The sequence below is a fragment of the Nanorana parkeri genome, unplaced genomic scaffold (assembly GCF_000935625.1).
Source record: "Nanorana parkeri isolate BGI_ZX_2015 unplaced genomic scaffold, ASM93562v1 scaffold837, whole genome shotgun sequence".
Taxonomy (NCBI): Eukaryota; Metazoa; Chordata; class Amphibia; order Anura; family Dicroglossidae; genus Nanorana; species Nanorana parkeri.
The window spans coordinates 338,159-360,625 of NW_017307105.1; the positions used below are offsets into that span (position 1 = coordinate 338,159).

The window sequence follows — 22,467 nt, forward strand, 5'->3', positions numbered from 1 at the left end:
CTATGAATCCTCTTCAGTGTTGATTAGGTAGCTCTCTTGAAGGGAAAGGAACAAAACGGTTCCTATGTGGTTTCTTGATATGCAAGATGATGTTACAGGGTCCCAGGTGGCTTTGAATTGGTCAATGAAAAGTTCTTTGTAAAGCGCTGTTTTTGTAGTCCAATGACCGGAAAATTAGAGACCTGACATGCAGGTAATCAGTTAGCTTAGTGTCCACAGTCGGATGACGCGTTTTGCCCCACCTTTGTTCTCAGGGCTTCGTCAGATCCTGGTGGGGAACAGGCTCACAGGGTTTTTATGCTTCTACTCATGTGATGCTGTTAACCCCTTGAGTGCTAAGCTAGGGTGAAACATAGGGTTTTAAATTTACATAGACAGACAGACAGGAACAAGAGGTTTTTGATCAGTCAGTTTGCCACATGTGTGGTTTGGGAATTTTCCAGCTAGAACTAATAGCCGCAATCACTGGATGGCGAGGATGCACACAGGAGGAACCAGCTAGATTTTAGATAGAAATCTCTGAACAGCACAAACTGGCCAAGAAGAATTAGTGAAGTGAGCAGCCATGACAGTACGCTTTAAAAAAATCTTGCATTATCTGCTACATAAAGTATGTTCATGTATATAATGAACTATAAATATCAGTGATAGACACTCAAAGTATGGAATCTGTTTTCTTTCACAATATTCAGCCCATATATTTTGTATTTTCTTTTTAATTGTATATAAATATGGGTGTATAAAAATATTTTTGCTTTTAGAAATAATCTTCCTACTTTGAAGAGTTTAGATAAAGGCTTGCATTGTAATTAACTCCAAATAAACATATCATTCAGTATTATTTATGCAGCCAAATAGCTGTACGATTATGTCAGCTTTCTGTGCTTGTTCTCAAGAAGAAATTTTTAAACGTTGGAAAATATTATTACAAAGGGATGAAAGGAGAATAAACCTCGTTTTGCATGTGCTCACTTGTAATCATTTTGACCAAATTGGGCAGGACACTGTGATGGGTCCAACTGGCATGATGTTTCCACCCGATGTTCTTTAACCTATTCTGGGCAGCATAAACTTTATGTATAACCATATTTCAGTTTTGGATAGCTTACGGCTTGTACACACCAAGCGCGTTCCAGGAGCAGAGCAAAGCAGTTACAGAAACGATCAAAACTGTGTCCATTGTATTCCAATGGTATTTTGGGCTCAAGTTCAGCGTTCAGTTCCAGAGCATGTAAAAAAACTGCAGCAAGCCCTATTTTTCCTTCTCTGGAACGCTCTGGAACACGTGCAAAGGCATAAAAAATGCATGCAAATGCCCTGGGATGCACTGAAAGGCCATTTTAGGCTAAAATAAAACAATTAGATTTTTTTTTTCCAAAACGGCCTGGAACGTGTCCAAAACACGTCAAAAAACGTTGCAGAACACACTACACTGCGTGTGCAGAAACTCATGCAGATCTGGTCGGCATTTGCTGTGAACAAGCCCTTAGGGAAGGTTAAAACCCCTGTCTGTTTATTTTTGCTGTTTCCTATTGAAGAGATTTCCTTTGACTTCCTGTCCTATAGATGTCTGTGAAGGTTCTCATTTATCCAGGTCATGGTATATATGTAAAAAATAAGTCAAGGCAACTGGACTTGCTGTATTTTTCTTGAAGACGTTTCACTGGTCATCCGACCAGCTTTCTCAATTCAGTGAGGATGAAAAGCATGATAAACGGAAGAATTTGGTCATCCCATTTTGTAAGACTATACCTGGCCTGTGGGTGCTTCTGCACGTGTGCGTGGGCCTGTCTTCCAGATTTGCGGGAAACATGCACTGGGATATGACGCAGCTCCCCTGGATAGATGGCTCTATTTAAACCTGCCTCTTCTATAGATCTGAATGGTCTTTCATCTTGTGTGTGTGGTTATTGCTGTGATTCTGTCTGTTCGTGTGTTCTGCTGCCTCGACCCAGATCTCCTTTGACTACACCTGACTGCTGCCTGCCCCTGACCTCTGCTTGTTCCTGGACTATTCTTCTGCCTGCCTCTTGTACTTCGCTGCCCGATTGGTGTTGACCCTGGCCTGCCTGACTCCGTCCTGCTCCAGCAGTGTTCCTTGCTGTCCTTCCGGCTGTATCCTCACCTGCTTCCTGCATCCGAGACCAGCTTCTGGACTTACCCCGAAACAGTGCCCTACACCCCCTTGCACCAGTGCTGCTCTCTGTCCTTTCACTCCCTGTCTCCAATCTCAAGAGTTTCAAAGGAGGCCTCCTCAACTATTCGATCCACTACCAGGTACGTGATACATATGTAGCTGGGGTGTCTGAGAAACTCAGAAGGGTTTTTAAAAAACATCACATCCCTGTCTGCTTTAAACCCAGCAATACACTGAGGCAACAACTGGTTCACCCAAAAGACCCAACGCCAAAACACAAGATGAAGACCATTGTGTATGCAGTCCAGTGTAGTGCGGAGCACTCAGAATTGTATGTCAGTGAAACAAAACAGCAGCTACACCAGCGTATGGCACAGCATAGAAGAGCCAACCCCTCTGGTCAGGATTCGGCAGTATACCTACATCTAAAGGAAAAAGGTCAGTCCCTTGAAGACACCCAAGTACGCATCCTAGACAGGGAGGAGGACTGGTTTCAAAGAGTTGTGAAAGAGGCCATTTATGTAAAAATGGAGAAGTCAAGCATGAATAGAGGTGGTGGAGGGTGAGACATCTATTGTCTGCCACATACAATGCTGTTTTAATACCTCTCTCTGGGCAGGTTAATAACACCTCCTAGCTCCAATTATGCAACCGCAATCAACACCTGGTTGCGATTAACAGATTATGTGAATTGGAGCATCATTCACCATATTTATTCCCAGAGACTTTTTGTTCAAGTCATTCTGAATTTAAAAAGCTGGTCGGATGACCAGTGAAATGTCTTCAAGAAAAATACAGCAAGTCCAGTTGTCTTGACTTATTTTTTACAGATATGTCCAATAGATGCAACAGAAAGTGAGAGGAAACGTTGTCACAGGAACAGGTGTCCATTCACGCCTTTTTCTCGTCACTCGTCACTTGTCTTGATTCATTTTATTATTTATTTATTTCTCATAGGCATTTATATAATGCTGTCAATTTACGCAGTGCTTTACATTCACATCAGTTCCTGCCCTCAAGGAGCTTACAATTAAAGGTCCCTTTTGCACACACATACAGGGCCAATTTAGACAGGAGTCAATTAACCTACCCGCATGTCTTTGGAGTGTGGGAAGAAAATCAGAGACCCACGCAAACACAGGGAGAACATGCAAACTCCTAATAGATAGTGGCCATTGGTTCCTGACCATGATTTGAACCGGGGACCCCCAGTGCTGCAAAGCATAACATTGGCAAACATGCCTAAAAAAAGGGTGCCTCTACCGATGACATAGACAGTTATAAAAACAGAGGATCTTCTAACCCTTCTCTACTCTATCCAAAATGGCTTAAATGTTTTGACTATATATAGACTTTAACAGTTCAGGAGGACTTTTACTAAAATCAGGCTCAGGAGGACTTTTACTAAAATCAGGCTCAGGAGGACTTTTACTAAAATCAGCACACCCACAAATGCAGCAAATGTCACAAGGCGCAGCAATGAACATAGCTAAATTAAATAATGGTCTGTAACATTTTCTGCAGATACTGGAACCTGGCCATTAACCTCTAGTCACAGACTTATGGAACATATTAAAATGAACTATGAACTACACTCTGCCTATCAATATGCATACTTATTAAGGATTTTTCTTGATTGTAGTTCTAAACGCTATGATATTTTAAAGTTGATTCTATTTTTTATTTTGTGATATTGGTAAGGTCTCCTGTTATGTGCTCTAGCCAGCTCTAGGTCAAGAATATTTATTATCCAAGATCTTAATTTTCCTTCCTTATTACGCTTTAATAAAAGAAGACAATGAAGTCCACATGACATAAATACACTGCATTTAATTTCTCTGGTTTATTGCAGACTGGGCACTGAGTATGTGCAAATGGAGAGCCAAATAACCTTTGTCCTCCTGTCAAGAATGAGGTGAAGAGTGAAAATAAAATAAAATTAAAGTAAACAGACCCCCTTCCAAGGGCCCTGTTTCTGTTGGCTGCTAGAATTCTGTATCACACATCAGCTGTGTCCGAGACTTGCCGGAGCCTGGGCCAAGTGAAACGACTTGATTCATGTGATAAACTGCACCTCTGAGATGTATTACCCACAATTTTATAGCCTGCTCGCACGCTACCACAGCACAGACGTATTCCCTCAAGCATAATGAATCTGAATTTTGGAAACAAAATACCACAGAATATAATTCTTGCCTTCTGCTTGTCAATATTTTAAGCATAAGTTTTTTTTGTTTTATATTTACATACTACACAATGAAACATCAATTTCAAAATTACCTTATTTTTTTCTTAAAATGGTGCATTTTCTCAGTTTAAACATTTGACATGTTTTCTAGTGTAAATAAAATCAGGGTTTAGGAGATTTGCAAATCCTTGCATTTTGTTTTTATTTACATTTTACACAGCGTCCCAACTTTTTTGGAATTGGGGTGTATTTTTTTTGGAAAGTAGGACTAGGTTCACAAATGGTTCGGCACCCTTTCATGTGTAGATGTCCTTTAGTATTGGGGGCCGTCTAACATGTTGGTTATGTAACATTCACCTGAAGTTTTTGTATGAAACAGGCCAGGAACAAAGTTTCTTTTTGTATTATGTAACCACTTTTTATTGGTACTCATTGCATAAATACTGTTTTTGGATCTGAATGTGTGGAAATACGCCAGTGGGATCTTTAGAGCAGATGTTTGAGAAACAGCATTGTTCTGCTTGACATGTGAAAGTGGTACATTTTTCTTCTTTTAGAGCTTGTTATTTGAAGACCACAACTAGTCGTAGCAGAGACCATCTGAGATATATTTTAAAGTATATTCCCCATATGCATAATAAGCATGTTTGAATAGCACTCCTGTTACTTTGGACATCCGATCTATCCGATTCTTCACTCAGATGATTTATAACATTGCATATCATTCCGCATGCATGTACAATAAGCACTCCTGGTACGTTGGACGTACTATACTGATTGTTCACTCTGATTATTTTATTTCACCAGAATATTTTATTTGCTAGGTCATCAATCACAGCACTTTTCATTTATAGATTTATAAACTATATACCAGTTTAGCTTGACTTTTATCAATCAATGTCTCCATGATTGAATATGAATTTTACATTTGCCTTAATGAGCTTCATACCTCAGTATACTACTTTAGGAATACAATGTATCTCTTTTAGATTGAACTTGACTTGCTCAGTGTATCTTTTTGTAAACATGATACATCCGTGAAATTTCCTTGCTACTAAATATTCCACGGTCAACTGTTAGTGTTATTATAACAAAGTGGAAGCAACTGGGAACAACAGCAACTCAGCCACGAAGTGGTAGGCCACGTAAAATGACAGAGCGGGGTTAGCGCATGGTGAAGCGCACAGTGCGCAGAAGTCGTCATCTGGCTGCAGAGTCAAAAGCTACAGACCTCCAAACTTCGTGTGGCCTTTAGATTGGCACAACAACAGTGCGTAGAGAGCTTCATGGAATGGGTTTCCATGGCCGAGCAGCTGCATCCAAGCCTTTCATCACCAAGTGCAATGCAAAACGTCGGATGCAATGGTGTAAAGCACACCGCCACTGGACTCTAGAGAAGTGGAGACGTGTTTTCTGAAGTGACGTGTGCCTTTAAGGGGGTTGGGCTGCCTCCTGGCAAACCTGCACCCAATTATCTTTTGCTACATGTGCTCCAAGATGGAGACTCTTATAGGTTAGAGGTTAGAGTAGGTTAAAGTTAGGACCGCACTACATAGAGGTGCCTTGACGAGGCGGTGCGGCTTTCACACATTCTGCAGAAGACGTGTATCTAAAACCTCTGTTTTTAACCTTAGCGGTTAGACAAGTTTTTTTGCATGCTGGCTGGTGAGTGTGCTGGGAAACATTTTGCTGTTGTATTGTTTAAAGCCCTTCCATGTGCACCTTGCTTTAAAGCTGGTGATAAGTTGATGAGTGCCATTTGTTTTGCTTCTCTGAAGTGACAAATCGCGCTTCTCTGTCTAGCAATCCGTTGGACGTGTCTGGGTTTGGCGTTTGTCAGGAGAATGATACTTGCCTGACTGTATTGTGCCAAGTGTAAAGTTTGGTGGAGGGGGAATTATGGTGTGGGGTTGTTTTTAAGGGGTTGGGCTTGCCCCTTAGTTTCAGTGAAGGGAACTCTTAAGGTATCAGCATATCAAAACATTTTGGACAATTTTATGCTCCCAACTTTGTGGGAACAGTTTGGGGATGGCCCATTCCTGTTTCAACTTGACTCCGCAGCAGTGCACAAAGCAAGGTTCATAAAGACATGGATGAGTGAGTTTGGGGTGGAGGAAATTCACTGGCCTGCACAGAGTCCTGACCTCCACCCGATAGAACACCTTTGAGATGAATTAGAGCGGAGACTGCGAGCCCGGCCTTCATGTCCAACATCAGTACCTGACCTCACAAATGCGCTTCTGGAAGAATGGTCAAACATTCCCATAAACACACTCCTAAACCTTGTGGATGCCTTCCCAGAAGAGTTGAAGCTGTTATTGCAGCAAAGGGTGGGCCAACTCAATATTGAACCCTACGGACTAAGACTGGGATGCCATTAATGTTCATGTGCGTGTAAAGGCCGGCGTCCCAATACTTTTGGCAATATAGTGTGTGTATATATATATATTTTAGATATCCTACATATCACAATTTTATACGTTATGAAAGTTATATATTTTAGTTCTCTCTTATTCAGGTAATATCTTTCAACATAATTACGGGCAATGACTTACAAAACAAAAAGCATGTATTAGATGGGATCTTTTAAAATATTTTTTTGTATATTTAATCAATTACTTAACAGGTTATCTGTAGATTTATATACTATTTTTACAATGTCTAGTTTTTTAGCCCAGAAGGGAGAGTTGAGACCCCCTGAAGTGGGTTGGCTGCCCTTTTTTAGAGATTAATAAATCTGTTTTGGACATGATGGACTATGACCTGTTTGTACCGCTTTCCCTCTTCACAAGCTTTATCAGGGGGAAAGCATATATAGTAAATTAGATTGAGCATGCCGTTCTAACCCCACTGCCTGCCAGACCTCCTTTTATTTATTACAGCTATTCATATAGTACCATTAATTTACACTGCGCTTTAAATAAGAAGCTTACAATCTAAAGCAGGCCTCCAAATTTCCATTCGCCCCCTCGCAATTGGCGAGTGACAATTGCGTGGGGGCGAGTGGAATGTCATCGAGGGGTTGTGCCACCGTCAGGACCAAGGATGGGACACTACCACCTCGGCGATTGCTCGCTTCTGTTCTCTCTCAGTCCTCCTCTATAGCTGCAGCTACAGAGCGACCGAGGAGAAGAGGGAACAGAAGTGAGCAATCGCCGCGACGGTAGTGTCCCATCCCTGGTCCTGTCGGCGGCGCACCCCCTCGATGACATTCAGTTCGGCTGTCTTCTGCAGCTTCCTCCGCCCATCTCAGCTGCCATAGGCTGGGAGGAAGACTGCAGAGACAGTGAGACACCTGGCCAGAAAGTTATTCAGTGCGGGAAAAGAGGATGGAGGATCTCTGTCCCCCCCCCCCCCCTCACCACCAGGAGAAAGAAGAGGGCACCTGAATACCATCAGCTAAGTGCACTGTAAGTCCCTTTTCTTTCTTCCTTACACCGCTGACCTCTGCACTGTGTGTCACACTGACCTCTGTACTGTGCGTCACACTGACCGTTGCGTCACACTGACCTCTGCACTGTGCGTCACATTGACCTCTGTACTGTGCATCACACTGACCTCTATACTGCTGACCTCTGTACTGTGCATTACATTACGGACCTCTGTACTGTGCGTTACATTACTGACCTCTGTACTGCTGATCTCTGTACTGTGCGTCACACCGCTGGCCTCTGCGTTGTTATTGATTTCTGCACTGTGCGTCACAAACCTGACTTCTGTATACAGCATTGCACCACTGACTTCTGTACTGTCCGTTGTTACTGATCTCTGTACTCGACGTCACACCGCTGACCTGGCGGAGTTAAGGCAGGGGCAGGGGTTAGGTGAGGCAACTGGCGGCGAGTAACTTTTAAGGCCTGGCTAGTAGCTCAGGACTTTAAATTTTGAACCCTGATCTAAGGTCTCTATCTCACATGCACACTAGGGCCAAATAACCTAGCCGCATGTATTTTCAGTGTGGCGGAAACAGCGAGAACACGCAAACTCAATGCAGATAGTGTCCTGGCTGGGATTAGAACCGAGGACTGCAGTGCTCCACTGATTGACTACATTTTCCTCCTTGTTAAAGTTTGCACTTTACTCTTTTTTTAATTTAGAAAATATGGCTGGATTGCTACACTATGTGTGTTCTCTCTTTATCATATTTTTTGGCTCAGTTTAATTCAATATTCTGGGAAAGAGCTGCAAGTACAGAGCAGTGGGGAAGCTAGACATTCCGTCAGAATCCCCCCCAAAAGAGAAGTTCTCCATCCACACACCCAGTGGCGCCCCTCCTAAAGTGGCACCCAGGGCACATGCCCTCCCCCTAGCTTTGGCCCTGGTACAGAGGAGTACTTTCATACAGCTGATGTGGAGGGGTTTCCAACAAATAGGAAAACTGATGACATGTTTTCAATTAATTAATCCATTCATGAAGTATAATAGTGCTAATTGTACTTTCTTCATATCTTTGCTGCATGTATCTTAGTGACAAATAGAGCCAAGAGTCCTATGGCGTGCTTTATTTTAGAGCCAAGAGTCCTATGGCGCGCTTTATTACTCCCTGTCAGAGTATAAAAAGTTCCCAACCTACACAGCCCTAAGCACCCTCCATTGATTATTCTTACTTCTACTGCCTTCACCTCTGCAAAGTCGCTGAAATCATCCACAATATCTAGCATTGCCAGCAATTGCACAGGGAATGGGGTTTCCACCATGTAATAGCACTGATGCATTTTAATTGGCCACACAAGTCCCAAGCACTACATTGCGGGTAGGCATATTGCATGTCAAGTGCTTCCTCACAACTAGTACAAGGATTTTTAGTGAAAGGCAGCAATAGGAGTCATGTCAAGTTCAGTGGTACCTCAGTTCACAAACGCTTCTGTTCGCGAACAGGAAGTTCGGCAGAATTTTGCCTCCGTTCACGAACTCCGGTTGACGAACAGAATCGCAGCCATTTTCCCTGCTATGACACATGTTCATGGCTTCCTATAGTGGAGAACGCGGTGTGATCACAGTTTGATTCGGTTCACGACCAAATCAGTTCGCGACCAGAATTAAATTCGTGAACCGAGGTACCACTGTACTTCCTCACAATCTACAAGTACCAGGATTTTTAGGGAATGGCGGCAATAGGAGTCATGTCTTGTACTTCCTCACAACCTACAAGTACCAGGATTTTTAGGGAACGGCGGCAATAGGAGTCATGTCCAGTACTTCCTCACAACCTACATATTCGCCTCCTGTCTTTAATAAAATCCTGATTATTCGGTCACTAAAGCTAGAATAATCATCAATTTTTAGGGAAAGGCGGCAATAGGAGTCATGTCTTGTACTTCCTCACAACCTACAAGTACCAGGATTTTTAGGGGAGGGGCGGCAATAGGAGTCATGTCAAGTACTTCCTCACAACCTACAAGTACCAGGATTTTTATGGAAGGGCAGCAAAAGGAGTCATGTCCAGTACTTCCTCACAACCTACAAGTACCAGAATTTTTAGGGAAAGGCGGCAATAGGAGTCATGTCAAGTACTGTCAGGGTACCATATAACAGACACAGCGGCATCATCCATTCACAGAGATCTGTGAATGGAATGACTACAAGTCCCACCTGCCACAAGATCTTAATAAAGCACAATGTCGCCACACTTGTAGTCCATAGTTTACTTCCTCCAGAGAACAGGAACATTAGCAGAACACTTGGTAGATCAGAACACATGCAAGGGCGGACACTATATAGATCATTGGTTCGACCTCATCTGGAGTACGCGGTCCAGTTCTGGTCACCAGTACTAAGAAAAGATGTCCTTGAGTTGGAAAAAGTCCAGCGAAGGACAACCAAACTAATTAGGGGTATGGAGGACCAGAGCTACGAGACGAGGCTACTAAATTTAAACATGTTCACATTGGAGGTGAGGAGATTGAGGGGGGATATGATTTCTATGTACAAAATGTTTAATGGTGGTAGCAACATTAGCGATAAACTGTTTAAAATTAACTCCGTTACAAAAACTAGAGGCCATCACCTAAAATTGATGGAAAAAAAATTCCAGCACAAGGGGCGAAGGGGGTTCTTCACAGTAAGATCAGTTAGGGTCTGGAACTCACTGCCACAGGCGGTGATTTCAGCAAATAATGTGGAATTGTTCAAGAAACTTTTGGACGATTTCTTAAGGGACCGTAATATACAGGGGTACAGGTACTCCTAGAATGAGATCCTAATAGGTTGGACTTGATGGACTAATGTCTTTATTCAACCTCAAATACTATGTAACTATGTAACTAAATGGACAATCTCCTGGTTAAATAGTGAAATGGTGTTTGCATCATCACCCTGAGACAGGAATTTGCAGGAGTTTGGTAGTAGTTGCAGAATGATGATGTTTACTGGTTTGGTCATAAGAGGGCTCCAAAGAGAAACAGTGTCAGAGACACAGCACACAAGGCATGCTGCAGCTCAACTGGACAAGGAAGGGAAAGAAACCCTGACAAGATTGTGAACTGAGCGACCTCTCGATCTATAGAGGCGGAATGTGACAGCCGCAGTGTCACACGTGGGCTCAAAGAACCCGGAAGAGCACATTTTACTCTCCCAATACTTCTCTTTTAACCTCTTGCCGTCCGCCCGTAGTAAAAAAACGGACGGACGGCACTGCAGCATACTTTTTTTTAAATAATGTGCGTGTATTAATTAACTTTCTGCAAAAGGTGGAACTTTGTATTAATATACAGAATCCCACAAACTAGGATCTAATAACATCTTTAGATTTTAAGCCCTCATGGGCAGGGCCCACCTCACCATCTTGTCTTCAATTTTATTGTAATTATGTCTTCTATACATTGTAAAGTGCTGCACAAACTGTTAGCACTAAATATATCTCCTGTATAGTAATAAATAATAAGGTCAGATATGATGGGGAACTCAGGCAGAAGCAATCTGACTTCCTCTCTTCCACCACCTCACCATAGGTGCCTGCATTTGTGATGACAATGACACAAACAGATCCTCTCAGCTTTAGGATCAGTCTCAAGCCCCACAACGTCTGCACATATTGTATATCACACAGATCCATCACTCAGACATCTCTCCCCGGATTCTCCCTCTCAACACAAACACACACGTGTTAAAATCCCAGCTTTGATACTTCCGGAAACGCCCCCGTGACGACATGCAGATCTGCGCATAGTGATTGGCTGGTGGGCGGGGGCGTGTCAGGAATGCCGAAGGTCACATCTGCAGAGAGCTGTGATCTGGAGGAGTGACAGCCGAGAGGAGTGGACAGGACAGAGCTCATCATGCCGTACATCCTGATCAGCACCCAGATCCGTATGGTAAGTGTCCGGGGAACCGTGCGGGGGACACCGATCTCATTCCTGTATACTGCATGACCACCCCAGGGGGTTATCATCACAGGGATTTGTATTTCTATCATATGGTTTATTATTCTCTACCATCATTCAGGTCAGAGTGTGTCTGAGATGGTGATCAGTCTATTATTATTATTATTATTATTATTAATAATACTATGTACTGGTGCTTGCAGGAACAGTTATACATGCATGTTATCAGAGTCATTATATAGCAGTGAGTGTATTCTTGTTTCCTATTTGTAGCAGTCACATTGCAACACAAGTACAAAATATCAGATGCTTAAAGGCATAGTCCACATTTTGCAAAAACATTAATAATTGCACCCATGCTGCAAAAAGAAGAAAAAAATTTGTGTTTTATTAATTTTTTGCTTTGGAGCTTGCTCAGTAGTGGAACCACGATCACAGGTGCAATGCACAGGCTCCTGCAGACTACTCCTCAAGCCCCAGGTCTGTACCGAGATACAGACATTCTATTATTGGACTACAGGTGCAGTGATGTCATGTCATTCATGTCGTTTTTTCCATTCACAGTTTGTGTGATGGATCTGTGAATAAATGATACAGCTGTTCCAAATTTAAACATACCCAGCAGCCTGCCGGTAAAAGCACCCCACGATTTAGGTAAGTGTTAAGAAGGGTTGAGGGGGGCTTGCGGAATGGCACCATGGTTCCATTTTACATCCAAAATATGGGTGGACCATGAAATATGGTGCGGAGTAGAGACCAGAGGTGCACCGAAATGAAATATTCAAAACCGAAGTTAAAATAAATGTCAGGTCAAAACCGAAAATGTTTTTTTTTCAAATTTGTTTCAATATTTTAATTTGTATTTATGTATTTTTATTAAATATTTTTATACTTTACTGTTGGGGGCTTCGGGGAAATATTGGGGGTCTAAACAGACCCCTGATATTTCCCTTTTAAAATAGAAAAAGAGATTGAGGACACAGAGTCCTCAAATTTTTTTTCTGCATCCCCTGTTATGAATGAACAGGAATCCTCTATACTGAGTTTTCCTGTTCATTCATAACATGAGAACATTGTGTGTTTACTATATCCACAATCATGAATGAACAGGAGGTGATGTAGATCATTCATAATTGAGGATATAGTAACCATACCATGTCCTCATTTATTATTTATTATCACTGATCGCTGAGTGCTTGTACCCGCTCTCCATTCTAACTCGCTGTCACAGGAGGATAAGCTGGCGGTTCGGAAGGAGAGCTCAGCCTCCTGTGAGAGCTGACAGCTGTCTCCGCCTACACCACCACTCTCCCGATCTGTCACAAGAGGCTGAGCGGTGCGAGGAGGAAAGACGCCGGCTGCTCACAACGCTCTCCTCCACACAGAGCAGCGCCCAGCAGGGAGGAAAGAAACCAAGAATGCGCTGCTATTTCGGCAGAAAAATGGCACTTTCAGCATTTTGCCAAGAGTCCCATTTGCGGCCAAAATTTCGGTGCACCCCTAGTAGAGGCCCATAAATCCTTATTTATAGACAGTAGTGAGTAAAACGATGTCTACCCTACTAGACCAATACATACTATCTGCTCACTCCACACACATGTTGGAACTTGTATGCAACAATTTGCTTTTAAAACTTATAAAAATTTAAAAACTAAGGCTACCCCCCACCCTGGAATAGGGGTTCCCCTACACTGCACTGCAATACCGCTACACATTCTGGTCTAGGGACACAAATAAAGAAGATATGCTCACCTGATCACCAGTCCCCACAGCCTCTTCTCCCCTGGGTTTTGGCAGTCTAAGGTCTACTTGCTTGCATTAGACATGACAGGGCAGAGGGACAGTCCACAGCTGGAGTCAGATGAGTATATCAGTATCTCCCCCATCCCCGGACCTATAACACCACTCGCCTCAGGCAGCAAGCATTGTAGAGACACCCCTGTATATTAGAGACCGATCACTGTAGGTTTGTGTTTAGGGGGCTGACCAGTTATCAGACCTTTCTCTGCAAATTAAAAGAAAACTATAATAAAATGAATGAGACCATCATTACCAATTGTCTTAAGGAAATGCTTGTTGCTTAACTGTTATGCAAATCCTCTGGCTTCAGTACTTTTTGAGACACTGACCTAAAATAAAAGGAGCTCTGATGAGATGCCCAGCTCCGCACTACATTTTATATGGTCCCACAGGCAGAATAAAAAGCAGCTCAGATTACAAGACACACCTTAAATCCAGAGCTGTCCTAACATCGCTCATCCTGAAAGATTGAGGACATACTGTAAGTACAATGCTCACCCCGCCACCCGAGGGGGGTATCACCACGCAGCACTTTAGTCACAGTGTACTGATGCAGAGAACGGCACTGATGTTATCACGCCAAGGCTGCTCTTTGCATTTGCCAGAAATGCCTAACTAAGAAGAGAGGCAACAAGGCTCCTGAGGTGTCATGTCACCGGCCTAAAGGCTTCTAAAAACTAATGCAAGGAGGGGAGGGGGCCAATTTAGGGGGAAGTGCTTAGCCTGGAGTTAAGCTTTAATTTTATGTGGGTTTATTTGGGGTCAGTGACTCACAAAATATTAAATCCAGTGGATAAGTATGACAGCTTATCAGCTTACATTTTCAGAAGGCGATCAGTCCTTGTAAAGAGGCCGATCAGCATACTGAAAACTATATATTTATGTATACATGCCTTTTAGGAGGATGGTGTGTTCATATGTTGCTCTGTCCGTCACTTCTGGGTTGAGTCAGATATCGTGTCCCCCTGCTGGGCTCTGTGGTTCTTCCCGTTGACCCCAGTATCACTACTGTCCCCTGTAGTGACATAGGGGTTGACGGGAGGAATCACAGGGACCAGCAGGGGCACAATATCCCACACAGCTGAAAGTGTTGGATGGCAGTGGTGCCTGGAGCTCTTCTAGATGGTGAAGATTCCACTTATCACCTGCTGGAAAGGGAAGACTAAAACATCTTCTTTTACAGGATGGCTTTGCGTTCTTTTTTTATTCTTTTTTTGTATGATTATGGGTCACTTTAAATAAAGGATACTAGGCCATGATCATACTCAGATGTGAAGGGGTTTGTGTTTATAAACAATTTGAAGAACCATTCGTCCTACAGATCTTTCTGAAAGATCACTCTGCGAATAGGTGCAAATACAAATGTTATTATTTTTGTCTGATGTATGTAGTGTAATACTGCATTATGGTCCCTAGATGGAGACTAGTAAATACTTATTTCCCCTGCACCCCAGTTCCATCTAGTGGTCAAAATGCAGTATTACATAGCATACATTTGACCTGAAAAGCACAGTGGCTCAGTGGTTGGCGCTTCTGCCTTGCAGCACTGGGGGTCCCTGGTATGAATCCTGGCCAGGTCACTATCTGCAAAGGAGTTTTACATGTTCTCCCTGTGCATGCGTGGGTTTCCTTCCACACTCCAAAGACATGCTGGAAGGTTAATTGGCTCTTCTCTAAATTGGCCCTGTATGTGAGAAGGGGACCTGAGACTGTAAGCTCCTTGAGGGCAGGGACTGATGTGAATGTGCAGTATGTAAAGTGCTGCGTAAATTGTCGGCTCTGTATAAATACCTGTAATAAATAAATAAAAAATAAATATATCTAAGAACGTACGTATTTGCGTCTATTCGCACAGAACAAACATTTAGAAAGATTTGTATAGTGAATGGCTCTGTAAATTAGTTATAAGCAGACCTCTTTGTGTGCTTATATTCTGTCATGTACAATCATTGCTGGAACAGATAGGAAGACAATAGGTAGACTTTGTATTGTTCATTCCTGTTACTTGTCAGAGTGTTTTCCTCATACGGGAACTGGTAATTATCTTCATATTGTTCTAACTGGATTCAGATATAAAACAAAATGTCTTACAGAACTTTAATCAGATCAATGTGTATCTGGAACATAATCATTATCATATGCAGAGTTGTTAAATTCTGTTCAAGTTATATTTAAAGTTTTAATAAAAATATAGGGCTGCAACAAATGATTATTTTCATAATCGATTAGTTGGCCTGTTATTTTTCCGATTAATCAAATAATAGGATAAAAAGATATGAATTACTATCTATTATTTAAAATATAAAGCACAAATGGAGTGTTACAACATAAAGTTTACTTCAGAATAAAACTGCATGCACAATTTTTTGCAAGCACACCACGCTGGAACGCTCATAATCGCACTACACCCGCACTAAACCGTTCATTGAAATGAATAAGACCGCAACGCACCTCCCGCACCTCCCGCACCAGAATTTGTTAGGCCAAAACTTAAAATTACTTTTTTTTTTTCTCCACCTTTCCTTAGTTGTTTTTTTTTTTTTTGCCCACAATCTAAATCGAAGAGATAGTAAGCAGATACTATGCCCACAATCTAAATCGAAGAGATAGTAAACAGATACTATGCCCACAATCAAAATCGAAGAGATAGTAAACAGATACTATGCCCACGATCAAAATCGAAGAGATAGTAAACAGATACTATGCTTACAATCATGAATGAACAGGAAATTATATAGATCACTTCCTGTTTATTCATAATTGGGGACACAGTATCTGAATACTATGTGCTCAGTTATTTACAAACATTGAGTGATCAGTACTGATCACTCTGTGTTTGTTCTTCACATATTTACCGATCGTCCGCTCTGTAACCTGAGCTGTTCTGCCCCCTCCCTGCTCTCGTTTTCACTCCTCCCAGCAGTCACAGCTGATGCCCACTGGCTGCAGGGGCCAGTGTTCCTGCCGATTCCCACAGCCTAACATTAGTTTTTCTGAACACTGGGTTCTATTCTTTTCTATATCTATGTTGAAACCAGAAGTGATGTCATTCAGATCGCTTCTAGGTTCAGTGATCGGAGGAGAGATCAGCTGCTGGAAGTGGACTGATCTCCCTCCGATTAATGTAAACAGACCCACCGTACCAGTCCTGGACCCACACGGGGACAGCGAAGCCCAGGATAGCCAGCGGTGGAGGGGGGAAGGCCACACACTCCTATGCACCATACAAGCGTGGCTCTATAGCAGCCCGGGCACTTGTATGTAAACAGTCGTGTTTAAAGTTTCCTGCTTGTGTATGCCTGAAAAAAAAATCAGTGTACATGTACAGTGACACCCATTGAAGAAGGAGCGCAGGACAGGATGTTAAATTCTAGGTCTTTATTGCTTTCTATATTCCCGTTATGGAGAGTCACCTCCTCAATTTGTCCTGGGACCGCTATCATTGAACATTAATGAAAATCACAAATTTTGGGTTGTCACCAGAACAGGAATAGATGGGAAATCTTCCATTGGGACATTGGTTCTGGTTTTGTGGACCCTTCTTACCACAAGGGATTTTTCTCTCTTTGGAGGAATTTCTTCTCACTTCCTGTTGTGGCTATCAGACATTAAGTGAAGAGAAGTCTCCACAAAGGGACACAGAGGGTAGAAAAAAATGACAGGGGTTATAACAAAACAGAATAAAAGTTTTGGATTTAGTTCATTTTAAAGTGACACGTAACTCAGGAGTTAAATCTTAAAAATGCATTCAAGTAACCTAACTATGAACAAAAATGATCTTATTTCTGTATCACTCGGCTGCAGATGCTCCAATCATCTCTGAATTGGTGCTGACACTGTCCTTCCTACTGGAGGGTGGCTACTTTTGCTCCCCATGGTTTCTGTGTGTGCTGTAAAGTAGTCACTGCTCCAAGATCACTCCCATGATGGACCCCAATCTCAATACAAACTAGAAAACTAAACATGAGATTATAGTCCATCACGGCAGTGAGCTTGGAGCGGTGACTACAACACACACAGGGAACATGTGGAACAAAAGTAGCCTCCCTCCAGAAGGTAGGACAGTGTCGGCACCAATTCAGAGACGATTTGAGGATCTACAGCTGAGTGATACACAAATAAGATACATTTTTGTTTGGGGCCCATTCACACCAGTTGCAGTGCGTTCCAGCCCAATTCTAGCCAGAACGCACTGCCTCGCATTGCGGCCGGCTCACTTTTTTGTGGGGCAGGAGGGGGCATGGTGGGCCATTGAAGTGAATGGCACCGCAGCCACACCCTCCGGCCGCAATGCGATCGGACGCACAGGATCACAAGGGTGGCTACTTTGTTCCCCATGGTCCCTAAGTGTGTTGTAAAGTAGTCACCGCTCCAAGCTCACTGCCGTGATTATGCCTGCGGTCCGGTGCGATCAAAATAGTGCTTGCAGCATTTTGATCGCACCGGAACGCAGGCACAAGGTGCCCTGCGATCCCATGCGGCCGATCGCATTGCGGCTGGAGGGCATGGCTACGATGTCATTCACTTCAAGGGCCCGCCATGCCCCCTCCTGCCCCACAAAAAAGTGAGCAGGCCGCAATGCAAGGCAGTGCGTTCTGGCTAGAATCTGGCCGGAACGCACTGCATTTGGTATGAACGGGCCCTTATAGTTAGGGTACTTGGATGCATTTTTAAGATTTAACTCCTGAGTATAGCGTCACTTTAAAGATTACTAAAACATAATTTTACACTCCCAATTATTATAAATTTAGCAAACATGTGGAACTGAACTAGATTAGAGTATTATTATACTAGAAATAGCACAGTTAAAGATCATTTCTGCCCTGATATTTCACAGCAAGGTGAGCACACTTTTAATATCTCTCAAAGGAGACAGAGATTTACCGGCAGTAGTTTGGATCGACACACTATCCCATTGTATGCCATGATGAACATGTTATAATGGAATTTTCAAGCTCTCTGTGTATTATACAATATAAAGATTTACAAAGCGATGGTGACACCATCACTTGACTTTTTCATGGCCGTGGTATTAAGGTGGAACCCAAAATTATTGTAGAAATATTATACAAATGGAGACATTTAGGGGTTGATTTACTAAAGGCAAATAGCTTGTTCACTTTGCAAGGGAAGTTTCCCTTTAGTTTAGTGAATAAGTTGAAGCTCTGCTGACTTCCATTATCCAATCATGAGCAAGCAAAAATGTATCTTTTTAATTTCCTTGCACTTGATTGATAGGGAGCAGCCTAATTGCCTTTAGTAAATCAACTCCTTAGAATCCACAACTATATGAACTTGCCATTGACATCAACGATGGCATTGGACTGATACTCATCCTTCCACAGCATCACATATTTTGTACACTTAAGAGAATTTGCTCTTCCATGGTTTTAAGCGCAATGAAGTACATTTGATTAATTATGAGTAAACAGGATTTTTCGTTCCTTGGTGTCATCCAGAAGGAAGTAGTGACTCTCCTGTGTAGGGATGTGTGCTAGAAACATCTGCATAAGTACAGACCCAAATATCTGATGGATCTGCTCTAGCAGCTGTGTCCTTGCAGAACAGAATCCTGATTGCTTTTCCAGTTGTTGTGTCAGCAATGATGGGACAATTTTACACAGTGACAACTTTCCATTGTTTATTGGCATCTTCAGAAAACACCTGTCAGTTTAGAATTCAGTTATTGTGAAAGTCATTTTGGCAGTTATCTGTATTTCTATGACATTTATTCTTGCTTAAGCCATTACAAACACAGAAGAAGGCAGAAAACGACATTCAAAGTCTCAGAAGACATTAGAGGGTATCTATGGTTAAAACTAAAAATAAATCTGTATTTCTATATTGAATTTCCATACGTTCTATCCCGCTCTTAATAACCATATCCGTCTACAAGTTTGTAAATATACTTAATGAAGAGGGCCATAGGATGTACTTCCTCAGAGCACTGACACAATATGTAGTCAGCCCTGTGAATATGGACTTCCTTGTGTCACAACTCTTACAGAGCCTGCCTAAACAATGTAACGTTATCATTGCCTGTTCGAAGCAATGCATTATGGGCTATGTAGTCTTGAGAAATCAAGATTGTATCACATCAAGCAGCAGGGTAAGAGATGCAAAGCACACTGGGAATCTGGAAAGTTGTTGAAAGTGATGGGCAGACAGAAGGCAGTACTCACTACGTAAGTGATTATTTCAAGTAAGCTTTGATTGCATTATGAAAACCAACTCTAGTATTTATTCTTATTGCAATGCTGATGTTATAACAAAATAGTATATGGTGGGACATTACAACTCCTTTTAAATGTACCATTGCAATGGAAGTGAGGTTTGATCAGATACCTTTTTTCTATAGTCATCAACCAGTGCTTGCATAACTGCATCCACTGATGTTATAAACAATACCGCAAAGAGAGTGATGCATTGTGGTCAGATTGTGCCCATGCTCAACAATCTATCCACATGCAAAGCAAGCATATAAATAAAGTTTGTTCTGCTCATCTCTGTCTATGTGTTTCCACATATACAAATGGAAACAATGAGCTGGGTTTCTGTTTTTTTGGGCACTTGGTGTATGACCTAGGCAGAGGTTTCCGTAATTGAAAGCCACATTTCACAACAATCAGTAGATCCAGACATTTCCATCGTATTCTTAGATTGAATGCGATAGATTTTAGATTAAGAAGCCAATAGAAAGTGATTGACAACTTTAGGTATATGAAGTGCACAGCAAAGTAATAAGGATTGTGTCTCACTTAGGAGATCGGCCCCACCATAGTTGGAGATGAAAGCTCTGATCCGGAGTTGATGGAACAGCTTGGAGCCGCCAGGAGAACTGTGCTTGGGAATAATTTGTAAGTGCATCCATCATGACCTGGAGGACAAACTCGAGACCGTAGTTTTCTAGATCACCCTTTCTCAACCAGGGTCCTGGAGCATACTGGGGTGCCTTCTGGTTTTCTCAGAGGTGCCTCGAAATTTTGTAATGATAGGACTCTGATGTAAAAGGAGGGATTCTGATATGACATGACGGGGGGACTCTGATATAAAGGATGTGAGAGGGGGGAGTAAAGGGGGCTTCTGATGTGAAAGGAGGGGGTCCCTGATGTGACGGGCGCTTCTGATGTGAAGTGGGCTTCTGATGTGAAAGGAGGAAGTTCCTGATGTGAAGGGGGCTTCTGATATGAAAAGATGGGCTCTGATGTTAACGGGGGGGGCTCCTGATGTAAAGGGGGCTTCTGATGTGAAAGAAGTAAGACTCTAATTTAAAAGGAGGGGGCTTCTAATGTGAAAGGGAGCTACTGATGTAAAAGGGAGTCTGATGTTAAAGGGAGAATTCTGATGTGAAAGGGGGCTTTGATGTGAAGTGGGCTCTTGATTTGAAGGGAGGACTTTGATCCAGAGGATGGAACCCCACTTTGTCATGTGTTTTTGCTTGGGCTCCCCCCCACATTTTAGACTGGGGTTCCTCAAGATGTTGCATACTTTTTTAGGGTGTCATGATGGGGGGGGGGGAAAAGGTTGAGAAGCACTGTTCTAGACACCCCACTTCAGATCTGTGATAATTAATTGTTGAAATAAAATACCATACATATCCAGTGCTGAACAAAATGTGATTTCATGCATTCTTCTCTTTTCTGTTTCTTCTAGTGCAGAATACTTTGTAAATGAGCCCCCACGTGTGACACTGAACAAGCTTGAGAGTTTAGGATACCGCGTCATCAGTATGACAGGAGTTGGGCAGACTCTTGTATGGTGCCTACATAAGGAGTAGGCGTGGTGTGTCTCACAAGCACCAAAAGACTGCTTCAGATGCCATGTGAAGAGCATCCTGCCATGTTCCCGAACAGCTCTTCACTCCGATCAGTAATGGATGGAGTTGCCGAGTTTGAAATGAAGAATCTTCCATGTTCACAAGTCTGGACATTGCTCCCATGTTGCAAATGGTGGATGTATTACATAAATGCACCACAACAATATAATTATACTGCCAGTGTTAATTAGTGCCCTGTGGCTGAGGGTTTAGGTCTGTGCAATTGTAAAGTCCCTTTCTTGACTGCTCGATTTTATATTCCTTTAGTCTGATTTACATATGTGACTTTCTTTTTAATTTACATTTCCTCCTTAGTCACCTCGTCTTAAGTACTTAAATGAACAGTTCAAAGAGCAATGAGATAGAATAGCCCATGGAAACCTAGCTTTGAATAGTTAAGTGTTGTCAGGATGAGGAAAGCACATATCTGCCAAGTCGCTATGTATTGCTGAATACCAACATATTAGAAAGCAAAGCCTGCTGTATGAAAAAAGTATTTTACATATATTCTATAGGAGAAGACTGAACACTTCAACATACCTACATGTACCTTTTAGAGTTTTGGAGGTCCACAATTTACAAGTGTCCCATTGCATTCCAGACCGGAATCCATTAGTAATATACTGGAAGGGTGCTGGGTGAGAAGCAGATGGCACCGTACAGATCCAAGTATAAAGTCACTTTGCTTTTTGCCTGATGAAGGGACCATGTTAGGTTCCAAAGCGTTGCTTTATGCTTGTGATGCTGTGTGTATCTGATGTCAATAAAAGGATGGATTGATGCATGGGACCTTGGTGTGCCCGGGACTACTTCTTTATATTAGGGTTTTGGAGGGGTAGGAGTTCGTGTTGATCCACAATGTTTTATCAGAAAATAAATGAAACATACATAAACTAAGAGCAAGTGAGTTATTATAATACATGAGGTCTTGTCTGAAAAGAATTTGTACATAGTTGGAAACAAGTGGCAATAACTGTACATGTCAAGGTTAGTAAGGAAAATTACGTATGGAGTGCGTTGTAAGCCATGGCATTTAGAAAGGGTACAACCCTAAATAAAAGTCCAGAAACACTACACTAAGGCCTCCTTCACATGTCCTAAATCAGCCATGGTGCTGCAAGTATACCAGCCAGCTGGGTGGATCTCGACAGTATTGTTGTGATTCGTCCTGGCTGCGGCGCTCTCAGTATATAGCAAGCTATAG

The 22,467-nt window shown here is 42.4% G+C and overlaps 1 protein-coding gene across 4 annotated transcripts; it reads left to right on the forward strand.

Annotated features, from left to right (window-relative positions):
* Nucleotides 1-10,834: 10,834 nt before the first annotated feature.
* Nucleotides 10,835-21,322, forward strand: GCHFR (GTP cyclohydrolase I feedback regulator). 4 transcript variants are annotated; one of them, XM_018565367.1, is made up of 4 exons: nt 10,835-10,839; nt 11,597-11,638; nt 20,210-20,304; nt 21,101-21,322. In XM_018565367.1, exons 2-4 carry the CDS (start codon nt 11,603-11,605, stop codon nt 21,222-21,224), a joined length of 255 nt encoding a protein of 84 aa, XP_018420869.1. In that variant the 5' UTR covers nt 10,835-10,839; nt 11,597-11,602; the 3' UTR covers nt 21,225-21,322. The 4 variants fall into 4 exon arrangements, with proteins under 4 accessions (XP_018420869.1, XP_018420871.1, XP_018420868.1 ...); XM_018565369.1 differs by having other exon boundaries at nt 20,213-20,304; XM_018565366.1 differs by lacking the exon at nt 10,835-10,839 and having other exon boundaries at nt 11,514-11,638.
* Nucleotides 21,323-22,467: the final 1,145 nt, after the last annotated feature.